This window comes from Coffea arabica, chromosome 4e (assembly GCF_036785885.1).
Source record: "Coffea arabica cultivar ET-39 chromosome 4e, Coffea Arabica ET-39 HiFi, whole genome shotgun sequence".
In the NCBI taxonomy this organism is placed as follows: domain Eukaryota; kingdom Viridiplantae; phylum Streptophyta; class Magnoliopsida; order Gentianales; family Rubiaceae; genus Coffea; species Coffea arabica.
In genome coordinates this window covers 8,961,101-8,974,527 of record NC_092317.1, presented here as the reverse complement: position 1 = coordinate 8,974,527, position 13,427 = coordinate 8,961,101, and the positions used below count along the sequence as shown (strand labels likewise).

The 13,427-nt window shown below is 33.1% G+C and overlaps 1 protein-coding gene and 1 long non-coding RNA gene across 2 annotated transcripts; both read right to left on the bottom strand.

Annotated features, from left to right (window-relative positions):
• On the bottom strand, positions 1 to 1,891 carry LOC140005706 (uncharacterized). The gene is made up of 2 exons (XR_011813271.1): positions 1,562 to 1,891; positions 1 to 257 (listed from the first exon to the last, which is right to left on the bottom strand). It is a non-coding gene; the product is annotated as an uncharacterized lncRNA (long non-coding RNA).
• A 3,239-nt stretch (positions 1,892 to 5,130) lies between these two features.
• On the bottom strand, positions 5,131 to 7,643 carry LOC113738915 (nicotine N-demethylase CYP82E3-like). The gene is made up of 2 exons (XM_072046436.1): positions 6,693 to 7,643; positions 5,131 to 5,791 (listed from the first exon to the last, which is right to left on the bottom strand). The coding sequence occupies exons 1-2, from the start codon at positions 7,641 to 7,643 to the stop codon at positions 5,165 to 5,167; spliced, it is 1,578 nt and encodes a 525-aa protein (XP_071902537.1). The 3' UTR covers positions 5,131 to 5,164.
• Between the last annotated feature and the right edge of the window lie 5,784 nt (positions 7,644 to 13,427).

Below are 13,427 nucleotides of genomic sequence, written 5' to 3'. Positions count from 1 at the left end.
TTTCCAAAAAACCTACATTCACCTTTATATAAGTTTTTTAAATCCACAAATACAAAATCATCTATAATAGCAATTGTGCATCTTCCAAAATAAAAGTAAAATTAAACCTTCTACAATATATACAATATTCAAATCCTATCCTAAAGTATCTATCATATACAGAAGTGCAAAAGTCATTCTCTAGCCAAAAGACATCTCCATCTCCATTACCACCCCCCACGAGTTATCAAGATCCACCTCAATGAACTCATCATTAACTGCATAATAACAACAAAGAGTGAGCGAAATCTCACTCAATAAGTAGCGCATGTATCTCATTATTGACCTGAGCATGTTACATATATGGTACATTTCAAATATCATTAACTTATACATATAACTTTATAAGAACATGGTTATTATAAACATTTCAATGGCACATCATACATCATAACATAAACGAGCTCAAACCATAAGACAACAATTGATTTCGGATATCCAGTTGCTAACTTAATCAGTTAACACGGTTCATAGTGCTAACTACCACACGGTTAGTCCGTTTTATAATGCTAACTACAACACGGTTAGCTCGTTTCATATGCCAACTATATGTGAGGAACTAGTCCCGTCAAAAGTCGCTTATACAAGAGCTCAACAAACATAGCATTTCATCTCACAAATGACCATGGCAAGAGTAATAACAAATATCACAAATTATACATGCTCATGCCACTTTAGCAATTAAACAAGTAGCTTTCAAAAATCATCTTTCAAAAATAAAGAATACATGCACCACTTATCTCGGTCCAACGGATACCCACACTAGTTCAAGTATTCAGAATAATGGCTACCTTTATCGCCTAGACATAATAATAAAATACTCAATCACAATCTTAAAAATACCAAGCTACTCTTAATTATCATAAAAAGGAGTCTAATACTACTCTTAACCACTAATTGCTAATAAAGATCATTTCCTTATCTTTCCTAATATTGACAAATCCTTGACAAAGATTCTAAAATCATCCAACAGTCGGTTACCAACTATTATACTTATCTAAGATAACAATATGTGTGCTAAGATGTTCTATTGCCTAATTTACTAAATAATAAGAGATTATCCTACATAAAATCATCATCCATGATCCAAAATGACATACACAAATTTAATAGCTAATTATACTACCCACAAGTACATTTACTTCATGTATAGTCAAAATAACTAAACTAAATTTGAAATAACATTAAAAGCCTATAAAAGTCTCCATTAACCTTTTCAATTCCATTTCATTTATAGCCCAACAAACTCAAATGAAACTAATCATGAATACCAATGTTTAGTAGTCTTAAGAAGCTAAATAAATCTCCAATAAACTAAATTTAGGCTAATATAATCAAAGCCCGAAATTCCAAGAAAACAGAAAAGTTTGACTAATTTTCAAAAATTCATCTTCCATCCAAAAATCATGAAAATGTAACTGAAGATAGCCATAAGAAGATGAACAAAGAGATATTTTTAGTTTTCAAAAATTCAAATATTTTGGGAGAAAAGTTGAAAATATTAAACTGCAGTGAATAGTACCCGCCAAACCTTTGACCGGCAACTGCCGGCATCTCCGATGACCAAAAACCATGAAATTCGATGAGGAGGTGTTTGAGGTCATGGGCAATCAGATGGTGGGGCGCGTGCATAGTGCCAGTGCTCCGGTGATGGCAAATTAAACCTCTAAATTTTGGTGTCTTTGAGGAGAAAAATGAAGGGGGAAGAAAGCAAAAAGAAGAAAAGATAAAAGGAAAGAAGATAAAAATGGGAGAGAACTTGTATTTATTTGCTATATGAGTCCCTCAATTTCTATGTCTTCAAGTTTCATCTCTAATTTCTTTGATTTTCTCTTAAAACTCCCAACTCAGGACTTGGGTATCTCGTTATCCCTTCCTCATAAAAGTTTCGTCCTCAAAACTTAACCCACAAAAATTCTCAAAATCATAAAGTCATCCTCCAAGTTTAATGAAAGATATCACTCTAAATGCACAAATTGCAATTTCATACTACTTCCTGCAAATTATCCCTTCCAAGTTTTTCTATCCTTTCTCCAATAACATTAAAATATGAAGCACCTATTTTCCATTACATTTCCCTATGCCAACATGAGTTGCAAACTTCCAAAGTATTTCAATCAATTAACTCTATGTTTATTCAGCTTAAGTACATTCTACGATATCAATTGCTCCTAATCATTTTCACTTTGTGCTAAACCCCATGTTAACCACAATCCTTTCATCCTCTAATAAGATGGAGGAAAATAAATAATTGAGGGAAGAAATGAGTGAGAGAGAGAGGAACTGGACTGAGAGAAGTCACTTCCCTCAATTCTTTCTATTCCTTCTTTATCTTCAACCCGTCTCCTTCATCTCCTTCTTGAAGCCTAGTTCTTGATAATTGGTATCAAGGCAGTCTTTTCTTGGACTACCTTTAACTATCAATTGGATATTTTTTCTTCCTCTTTGTTTCTTTGTTTCTTTCCTCTTTCTATTCTATATCAGATTCTTCTTTCCTCCCTCTATTCTATTTTTTATTCTTTCTTATTTCTCATTTTTTTAACTCCCCAAATCTGCTTCTCCGATTCTCTATCAACCCCTAGGCTCCGTTTGATAACACTGAATCTGAATTCTGAATTCTGAATTCTAAATATTGAAATAATTAATTTGCTGAATTTTAAGCACTGAAAAAAGATATATGAATGTCTGAATCTTAATGCTGAATCTATTTATACTGTTTGATAAATATTCATAATTTAATGCTTAATAAGCTAGATTGTACAATTTTGCCCTTCTATCTTTTAATCCAAAAAGGAAATAAAACCTATGATTTAATTAACTTAAAATTGTTAGGTATGAAAATGACAATGATTGTGAAGAGCAATGCATACAATGACAATGTTTCTTTGTGTGGGAAAAGGGTATGGTTTCATCGTTTTCAAAATGGGAAAACGAGTTTTTAATACTCTAAAAGCACGTTCAATTACATTTCTCAATCTTGCATGTGCTTGGTTAAAGCGTTCTTCTTTTGATCTTGAACGAGAAGCATTCGAAAATCAGACAACCAATATCTAATATTTCGATATAGTGTCATAAAGCCACGTGTGTGTGGATAAGCTGCATCACATAAATAATATTTATCTGTACAAAAAATATATATATCAAAATATAAATGTTTGCGGATGAAAATTACTGCAAAAAAAATACTATTGTTAAAAAAAAATTTTGAATAGAGAATATCAGGTTGTTTTATTTAATTAGATAAAGATTTTGAATAAGGAATATTAGGTTGTTTAATTAGATAAGGATTTTGAATGTAATTAACAAACAGGGATATATTTGGTAGATAAGATAAAATAGTTGAAGTAAATCTCTTGATTCTTATCAAATTAAGCATTCAGCTGCGATTCTTGTGCTGAAAAAAATACATACAAATTCAGCACCACTTAATAAGTTCAGCAGGTGAATTTTTATTTATCAAACACCCACAACATCTGAATGTCTGAATGAATTCAGTTTCAGCACTTTTTTATGTTATCAAACATGCACTTACTCTTCTTAATTCTGATTTTTTATCCTTCCTTCTTCTGCTCTCTCATATTTCTCACTTAGGTTCCGTTTGATAAAACTGAATCTGAATTCTGAAGTCTGAATTCTGAAATCTGAATACTGAAACAATTAATTTGCTGAATTTTAAGCACTGAAAAAAATATATGAATGTCTAAATTTTAATGCTAAAGCTATTTATACTGTTTGATAAATATTTATAGCTGAATGCTTAATAAGTTTAATTTGACAATTGTGCCCTTATATCCTTTCATTCAAAAAAGAAATAGAATCTATGATTTAATTAGTTTAAAATTGTAAGGTATGAAAATGACAATATTTATTTTTAAATCAAATTAATATAAAAGATGAAATATATTATATGAGAAGTATGGAGAAGATGTGAAAGTCATTAAAAGGGAGAAAATAAAAACTAAAAATCATTAGATAGAGAATATTAGGTTGTTTAATTAGATAAGAATTTTGAACATAATTAACAAACAAGGGTAGATTTGGTAGATAAGATAAGGTAGTTGAAATAATTCTATTGATTCTTATCAGAATTAAGCATTCAGTTAGGATTCTTGTGCTGAAAAAAATACACACAGGTTCAGCACTGCTTAACAAGTTCAGCGAATAGATTTTTATTTATCAAACACTCAAAACATCTGAATGTCTGAAAAGATTCAGATTCAGCACTTTTTTATGTTATCAAACAGACCATTAGTCTTCGATTTTGTTCTTAGCAATGGCTGATTGTTGATGAATAAAATTCCTTTCATTATTTTTCTTATCTCTGTTCTCCCTCTTTCTCTACCCTTTCTTCTTACAGATTCTCCTAAATTGTTGTCTCGAAAATCTAGTTCACAGCACACTCAAGTTGGGATGCTCTCTCATTTGAAGTCTCACGGCATCACAATTAGTTCTGCTTTTTCTCTACTTGAACGTCTCTCAATATTTAGCATCAACCAGAGATGAACCATTTTTAAATAACAAATGCTGACGAATCCCTATTTTCTTTTCAATGCAATTTGATGTGGCGAAAATAATCCTTATCTTACCCATATTTCTAAAGAGGGAAGGCTGGAAAAGAAAGCGAAATGGCACTGCATTCCTGCAACTAGTTCATGGTGAAGGAGGTGGTACTGAGTAGAGGTCAAAAAAAAAAAAAGATCAAAGAAATGATAGAAAAGTAGCCGAAAACAGCTGCAACAGAGGGCTCTTCAAAGAAAAGAAAGCGTAGTTCTAAAAGTACGCTAGGATCTCTTCTGGACTACTACAGAAATCCCCTGTTTTTGTCGCTCGTCTTGTAGGGATGAGCTAAGCACCCAATGGAAATGCTTAATCACATAAATACAGTTACACATGAGCGTATCAATCTTCTATCGAACAATATCGAATGATTTCAGTTAGATCTCAGAATTGAAAACTCTAAAAGGCTCTAAAAGAATAGTCATCAGGGTTCCTTAATTTATGCTTGCATTTCTAAATCTAACAGACATTTATTAATCAATTGTTTATACAATAAGAGTTTGTCAAAACTCAATACATATTGTTTCTCCGGCACAAGCATAATTTGAAGTTCTGATTCATTAACTTCCTATCCATAAAGGTCATGATTTGGAAGGCGGGGCAAGATTACTACTTCCAAAGGAGTGGCCTTACCCATGCTAATACTTGTGTCTTCAGTCATGTCCACAGGCAAGTCTGATGGTGTGGTCAAATCAAAACCTTGAAGCAGCCGAGCTAGTGTCAGGTGTGTCACTTGTGTTGCCAATGGTATTCCAGGACAAGATCGTCTACCAGAGCCAAAAGGGGTGAAGCTGAACTCAAAATTCTTTCCAGAAAAATCGACTTCACCGTTCAAGAATCTCTCCGGCAGAAACTGATCTGGCTCTGACCAAATTCTTGGATCTCGTTGTAGCTTCCACACATTCACAAATAACTGTGTCCCCTTGGAAATGTGGTAACCACTCACATTACAGTCTTCCATGGCTTGGCGTGGCAATGATAGAGGGGCTGGAGGATATAATCGTATTGATTCTTTCACTATAGCTTGAAGATATACTAAATTATTGATATCAGATTCTTCTGCCCACCTCTCTTTGCCAACATTTGAATCTATCTCTTCCTGCGCTTGCCTCATAACATGCTTATTGTTCAAGAGCAAGGATAAGGTCCATGTTAAGTGAATTGATGTGGTTTCAAATGCTGCTATTACAAGACTCTGCAAGATGAAAGACCCAAGTGAAACGTTAACGAGTTGATCCTAAACGCTAATGCGTTTACTTTTAATCACAGAACCATGTGGTAGTTATAGAAAGATCAATAACTAGAAACATACCATTACCAATAATTGAACATTTTGAGACGTAGGTATTGTCATTCTTAGGGATGACTTAGGAATGACTGATGGTTATAAGATTGGTTATCAGAATCGTAGATACCCTAGGTATGACTTCGAGATACCTAATGGTTATAAGAGTGGTGATATCCTTTACAAGCTCAATTAGAACTTGGCACGATTAGCTTAAAACTTGAAATTTGTGTACAAAAAATCTTAGTCATTCATGCTCAACTTGAGTCAGCTCGACAGAATTTTTGTGTTTGACTCGATAAATAAATGAATTAAATTTGAACTCAACTTCAAGCTCGCTACAAAAAAAAAAAAAAAAAAAAACCGTGAATACTGGATTATTCACTTTGATTAGACTCTTAATTTTACACTCTCAAATAAATCTTGTATTCTATACTGATGCATTATATTGGATATCCTTTGCCAGAGGGCAAAGCATAGTAAAACTCACTCAAAGATGTTTCTACGATAGAGTGTACTCTCTTCAATCAAGCTTCTTGGTACATTGGAATAAATTAGAGAAACAAGTTGACCAAACTCTCAAACATAAAACACTTTGCTCATATCACTAATCTAGGTCCAGGCACCCTAGAAATAAGTACCTAGCCAAAATGTCCTCCCATTCATACTTTAGATTTCTAAAACAGTTAATGCTTTTATTCAGGCAGGAATCAGTACCAGAAAAAACAAAAAAAAATTTACAAAACGAAATATACTATAGAAAATCTCTAATAGCTAGAGTGCAAAGGCAGTATTGAAGAGAGTGGATTACCATTAGTGTGGCCTTGATCACTGTCTCCCTCGAGTGTCCAAATAAGTACTCATCTTTAGTTACTGAAAGCAATGCATCAATGAAGTCTTGTTGCTCATCCCCTTGCTCACTAATCTTCATCCTTCTTTCATTATGCTCATCAATCCAAATCTGAATGATACTGTCAAGCTCTTTAGAGACACGCTTGATGGACTTCAGATGTCCCTGCATATCAATCCACTTCAATAGTGGAAATGGAATCACATCCGACACAACAAATTGTCCCAAAAAATGTACAAATTCCTTAACGACTCTTCTAAATTGAGCATTTCTTTTTGAGCCCACTTCAGAGTCAGTATATCTCGTCCCAGAAATCTTCCTCACCATTATGTTCAAGAACAGATCCTCAAACCACTTCCCCATATTCACTTTTGCTGGAGGATCATTGCTGCTACTTATCCAACCATCGAACAAAACTTTGATGTTTTTTTCTATCTCAGATATCCTCACATGCTTGAGTCTTTCAAGCCTCCGATTCGAAAGCAGTTCAAGCATAACAATCTTTCTTATCTCGCGCCAATAAGGACCGTATGGTGCAAATCCGATGGCTGCATAATTGTATCCAACGTATTCATTGAAACTAGAAGGTGGTCGATAAGAAAAGGCCTTGTCATTTGTGGTAAAGCATTCTTTAACAGCTTCCCAGCTGCTTACCACCAGAGTTTGCCTCATTCCTAGACGAAGGCTGAAGACAGGACCGTATTTATCAGCCATGGCTCCTAAATTTCTTGCAATTGGGACATTGGGACTCAGTTGAAGAAGGTGGCCTATGACAGGCCAGCCACCTGCGGCTTCTGGGGGTGATACGGCCTTGCTTCTTGGATTGGCATTAACCCTTGGTCTCCATTGTTTGTAGAGTAAAAACAAAGCTAAAAGCCCTGAAAGTGCTAGGAGATGTGGGAGGAGATCCATTCTGATTTTCTTCGCAGAGTAGACGACCCAAAGTTCTATGAAGATTGAACTGCTTACACTTCTTTTACGTCTTTGATTTTTGACAAGCCAAACCATACACCTTCATCCGGTCTAAAATTACATACTCTACTTTAATCATACATAAATCTTGAAAAGAAAGTAATAAAACATAAGAAATTATATACTTTAATGAACTATCGAATGTTGAAAAGTTAACGAGCAATGCCGCATTATATTACTAGTTTAAAGATAAAGGAAGTTTAAAAACAATATGAACCCATTAAATCTGTTAATTAAATTTTTAGTGTAAAATGTATAAATCATTCTATTTTTGTGTAGAAAATTTTGGATTAAATGAAGTAGTTTAAGAATCATTTCAAATTTTAGGGAAGGCAATGAAAATATTTCAAGTAAGGCTCTCTTTTCGACATTGTTTTCAGACTCAGATCAGACCAATCAATCAAATCGAGAGCTGGCCACACAGCCGGTCTGAATCACCTCATAAAGTCAGATGATTTAAAACTTGGTCAAACTCAATTTTTGATCGGGTTTGATCGGAACCAGAAGAACCGAACCAAATCGGGTTTTCTTTTTTCGCCCTTTTCTACTTTTTCTTTTTTATCTTTGACCAGTTAGACCTTTGGACTTGTTGACCAAATAAAACTTCAAAAAAAGAGGGAAAATGCGAAAAAAATAGACAAACAAATTGACGAACACTTCAAAGTTAAAATGTATGAGATTTCTATTTTGTGAATTTTCTAAGTTTGGATGAATTTGGTGGATTGGATATGGATTTGGATCACTAGGTTCTTAGTTATATTTTGTAGATTTTATTTGCAGGAAAAAGAATGATATATTTATATTTGTGTGTGTGAATGATGTATTTATGATATCTGGTTGAATTCATTAACCTCTGACCCTAAGTTCGACCGAATCGATGTCCGATTCAAGTATGAAAATATATCTTTTCGACGGATATGGATCCATATCTAAATTGATATAAGAGACCACATGTTCTTGAATCTTGATTGACTAGATAGGGATGCCATAACAGAAGGATAAATGCTCGTTAAACAAGAAGAGGACAAGAAGAGTAGTTTCCCTTTTCGAGGAAATTTATTAGTTACGCTACCACATACTAAAAAAATTACTATCATGGATGACAATCTTCCAATTTTATAATGAGGGTGATGAATTTTAGCCCGTGTTTGGTGATCAAAGAAGGGTGTTGTCACATGACAGATCACATGGGTTTCTCCTTAAACCTAGGCTGTGCATGAGAACATTGAGAAGTAATGGGTGCAGCTGGCAGGGGTTTGCTTTGTTTTTTTTTTTCCCAACACCTTTTTTTTTATTATTTCTTCAATCTTGGAAGCTAAAATCGTTTTGTTTATTGCCTGTGAATAAGTTCCATTTAGGGCTGCAAACGAGCCGAGTCGAATTGAGTTTTGGCCTAATCGAGCCGAGTCTTGACATAATTTTAGTGAACTCGAATTCGAGCTCGAGCTCGACGAGCCGACAATTTCAAGCTCGAGCTCGAGCTCGACTTGATTCGAGCGAGTTCGAACTCGAAAAAAATAAAAAATAATTATATTTTATTTTTTAAAAAATAAATAAAATAATATTTTTTTTCTTAATAAATAATAAAATATTAAGGATATATATAATTTTACTATTAAAATAAAAAATAAAAAATATATATACTTAAAATAAAAAAATAATATATATATATATATATATACACTCGAACTCGCGAGCCGGAACTTAATATCTTGAGCTCGAGTTCGAGCTCAATTTCGACTCGAGCCAGCTCGAGCTCGAGTCAAGCTTGACTCGAGCCGCTCGCAAGCGACTCGGTTCGTTTGCAGCTCTAGTTTCATTGAACAATTAGTAGAAAGAGAAGAACGAGGTTGATTATTCAAGTGCAAGTTTCACAATCAGATGCTTTAATTTCGTAAATTTGATCAATATGCAATATGCAATAATTTTTTTAGTAATCATTGTCATTTGTGATTCTAAAGAATTTTTGTAATCTGATTGGAACCTTCTAAGTTTAAGTGAATTCTAACTAATTCTTATAATCATTTTTAAATGTTGCAAAGTTGCAGGATTTAAATGCATCGGCATATGATCTAGGTGCAACTGGTAAAATATTTTGAACCCATGTGTTTCCTTTGCTGGATTGAACTGAGAACTTAGATTAGCATTAACACAGTAGAATTATATAATGAGAATCTCTTAAATGTATTAAACTTTGTTTTTTTTTTCCATATAACTAAAACTAAGTTTAATTAGTGGGGACATTAAATAGTAAACTATGAAGTCTTTGGTTCAACTCTCAAATCCGCCCCTTTCTGTCTCACCTCTGGTAAGATTTAGAGTAACCAAAAACAAAGAATTAATAAAAAGTAAGTGATTCAGTGTATATGTTTGCAAAGGTAGCCCTAGGTTTCCTTGCTAAGTAATCATAGAAACACGATTAAGTCAAAGAAAGGGAACAAAAATATTTGGGACGCACAATTATTACATGGGTGGCGGTGCTATTAGAATGGATAAGTTACAAGTTTCATCATTTAGGAAATGTATTGCTTTTAATGGTGTAAGGGAGTAATATTCCTTATTTATTTTTTGTAAATTTGCCATTGTGTTTTGGCAGTAAGATTTATGTCTCCCTACATTTTTTAATTTTATTTTAATAAAATATAAGGGTGGCATCCTCCCCTGTGTATGGGAAAAAGAAATGTTTTCTTACACCTTATTGTATCTTCCCTTGATACTTTGAAACTTTACTGGAATCATTATTTCCATTTGCGATACGCAAAATATTGTCCATATAATGCTTTTAATTTAGTAACTTAGTCCTCGTAAGCTGTTATGCTTTTACAAGTTACTTTCTTGATTTCCTACTAGGGTAATTGCTTTTTTGTCTTTATTTTTTTCTTCATAGCTTTATCTAAATTTAAGTATGTTTTTACAAGCGGAACATTATAATGGTATACAATATTAAGTATTTTTAGTGCAGTAATAGTTCTGTTAGAGCAATTTTTTCTCAAATACCAATATTATTTTCAATCAGTCAACTTCCATATATTTTTCTTGATTTTCTTTAGATTACTAATTAATCCTCTTATTCTCTCTCCGATTAAGGCTTTTTCCTACTCATTCACATTCTTCTCTATTTCTTTCTCTCTCTCACATTAGTTCAACAAGTTTTCATAATTCATAAAATTGGCCTTGGATTTAATAATTTCTCGTATACTAATTCTACATGCTCTTATATTTTTTTATTTTTAAAATTTTACTCATCAAGTTCTTTTTTCAAACACAATGTAATTTAAGTAAAAATAAATAATAGCTTAACATGAAAATAATCCCAAAAAATATTCTTACTTTTCCTTCAATATTTACGGGATATGTAATGTAATGTAATTTAAACTTATTTTCGCCTAATTATCAGAGAATATGAATACTTGATAGAAATCAAGTCTTACATGATAAATATGAATACTTGATAAAAGATAAAAGTCAAGATTTGCATGACAAGTGAAAAACCGAAAAAGATGGTAAAGTTTTATCAGTATTAGTTACTTAACGGCAATATAAACAAGCAAAATTCAAAGTAAAATGCATTTTTTATTATTGTTTATAGTGTAAGTAGAAAAATGCATGTTGCATGTCAAAAAAATTATGTTAAAGTGTTGAGTTATAATGACCTCATATATGTCTTTATTTATTGGTTAGTATGTACAATAACTTTGCTTTGTTTGACGAATTTGCTTGACAAGGCACCATTTTATACAATTTTTACCCATCACTAATAATTAACTAATCACGTCCAAATATCTTATGTGATTTTAAATACTGTAGTTAATCAATCAATTGGACCAGTTTATTTGTACACTTCACTACATCAATTTATCCTGCAAACAAATCTAGATCATGCCTTCAACTTCATGTTAACATTTATTGGAAGCCTTAAAGTAGGTGCTATGGCATCGCCATGCCGGCCGAGTTAAATGTACACTCTAATAATTATTTTTTAAAATTTATACATTTTCCTTAATTAAATTTACTTTTTTAAAAATTTAATACTTCTTAACGAGGCACACTCATGACTCGTCAAACAAACTTTGGTTAATATTTTATACCTAAGATGACCATTTATATCTGTGGCTTCAAATACAACTTTGGCGCCTTCGAATTCTAATTCATTCACCCACGACTGTTACACTCCCCTAACACACGCTAGAAGGCATAAATCTGAATGATCAAAATTGACAACTGTGAGACCAGGAAGCCATAAAAAAAAATATTTTTTTGTGCATATTTTCATAGGCAGTTTTCTGGGTCAAACAGACGATCAAGACAACGTATGGAATTAGTTCCTCAACTTAGCGGTCGATTTTGATGCCCAAAGTTTGCTTCTTTGCACAGCTATAATTGAATTTTTTGCAGGAGAGATCTTAAATTAGGCACCGTGTTAATTTTCCAATTTAGAGACATTTCTCATATTCCAGCCTTTTTTTTCCCCTCTTACAACAGCCACAGACTGACCCTTTATCTATTTCTTTGTTTAATGGTTTTCCAATATTTAGATGGTATCTTAAGCATTTTGGGAAAGTTTTGTCTAATGGAAGAGTAGAAATAGCTAACGAGGATGCACCTTCCGGTGTGACAATATGTTATAAACAAATCCGGAAGAAGAGAGGGAAAAAAAAAAGTCACACTCTAAAACGGTACAAAACGAGTAACACAAGCTGTTTGGTACAAGTTGGGCGCAATAAAACACAAACCTGCAAGACCATAGTCTGTTTAAAACACAATCTACAGTAATACTCTAAAACACCTACAAGTTTTAGAGAAATATCAAGTACAAATTACATTAAGTAGGTTACTAGTGGCGGAGTTGGGTAGTGGTGGCTGGTGGCGGGTGACAAGGGATGAGGAAGATGGTATTTTGAAAAAATAGAGGATGTTTTGCGTGTTTTGAACAAACATCAACATTCTTCTAAAACAGCAACAATAAGTTAGCTATAAAGTTTTGGACAAACACTCGAAAAACATACCCTCCCAATGGACAAGGCTCTGTTTGGATAGCATGCTTGAGAAAAAAAATTTTGCAAAAACTGTTTTGCTTATGTCGCACACACAATTTTCAATCTCATATATTATATCAAAAATAAAACTACTACAATCTTATTCAAAAAAAAAAATTTCAAATAATCTTCTATCCAAACACGTATTTTAATTTTCTAAAGCATGGCAAAAACAGGCCAGCTAAACAAATCCAATTATTACAGTAAATTCCATTGCCCAAAAGAGCCGGTAATAAATAAAATAGAAATTCAAGTTGTGATGATCTATTAAGCACTGTAAATATAAAGAACTATATTAACAAGCCAATTTGAACAAATTGTCGCCATTTCCATTAACAAAGAACTGTATTAACAAGCCAATCATGATCGCGTGCTGGTCACGTGAGGCTTTTCCATGTAAATTCATCAAACTTACCGTTTCTGGACTAGTTGTGTCCAAAAATTGATAATTCATGTACTAAATTTGCTGCACCACAAAGTTTGGGGATGAAAAGTGGAATTTTCCCTATCCTTAATTATATGTTTAAGTTTCTATATACAGCAGATAACGCAAACTGTAAAGAGAGCGTACAAGAAGAAAACCATCCAATGGAAGTTCCTGTCAACTTCATTGCTTCCTTTCTTTTCCTATGCTTTGTTTTGAGGGGTTGAGGAGACCAAAAGTAGCCCAAAAACTGCCACCATCTCC

What these genes read in the sequence shown, in the direction of transcription:
- LOC113738915 (XM_072046436.1), bottom strand. Translation starts at nt 7,643, where the DNA reads ATGGATCTCCTCCCACATCTCCTAGCACTTTCAGGGCTTTTAGCTTTG. An exon ending in TGATCAAGGCCACACTAATG is followed by an intron (nt 5,792 to 6,692) that starts GTAATCCACTCT and finishes TTCATCTTGCAG; the next exon opens with AGTCTTGTAATAGCAGCATT.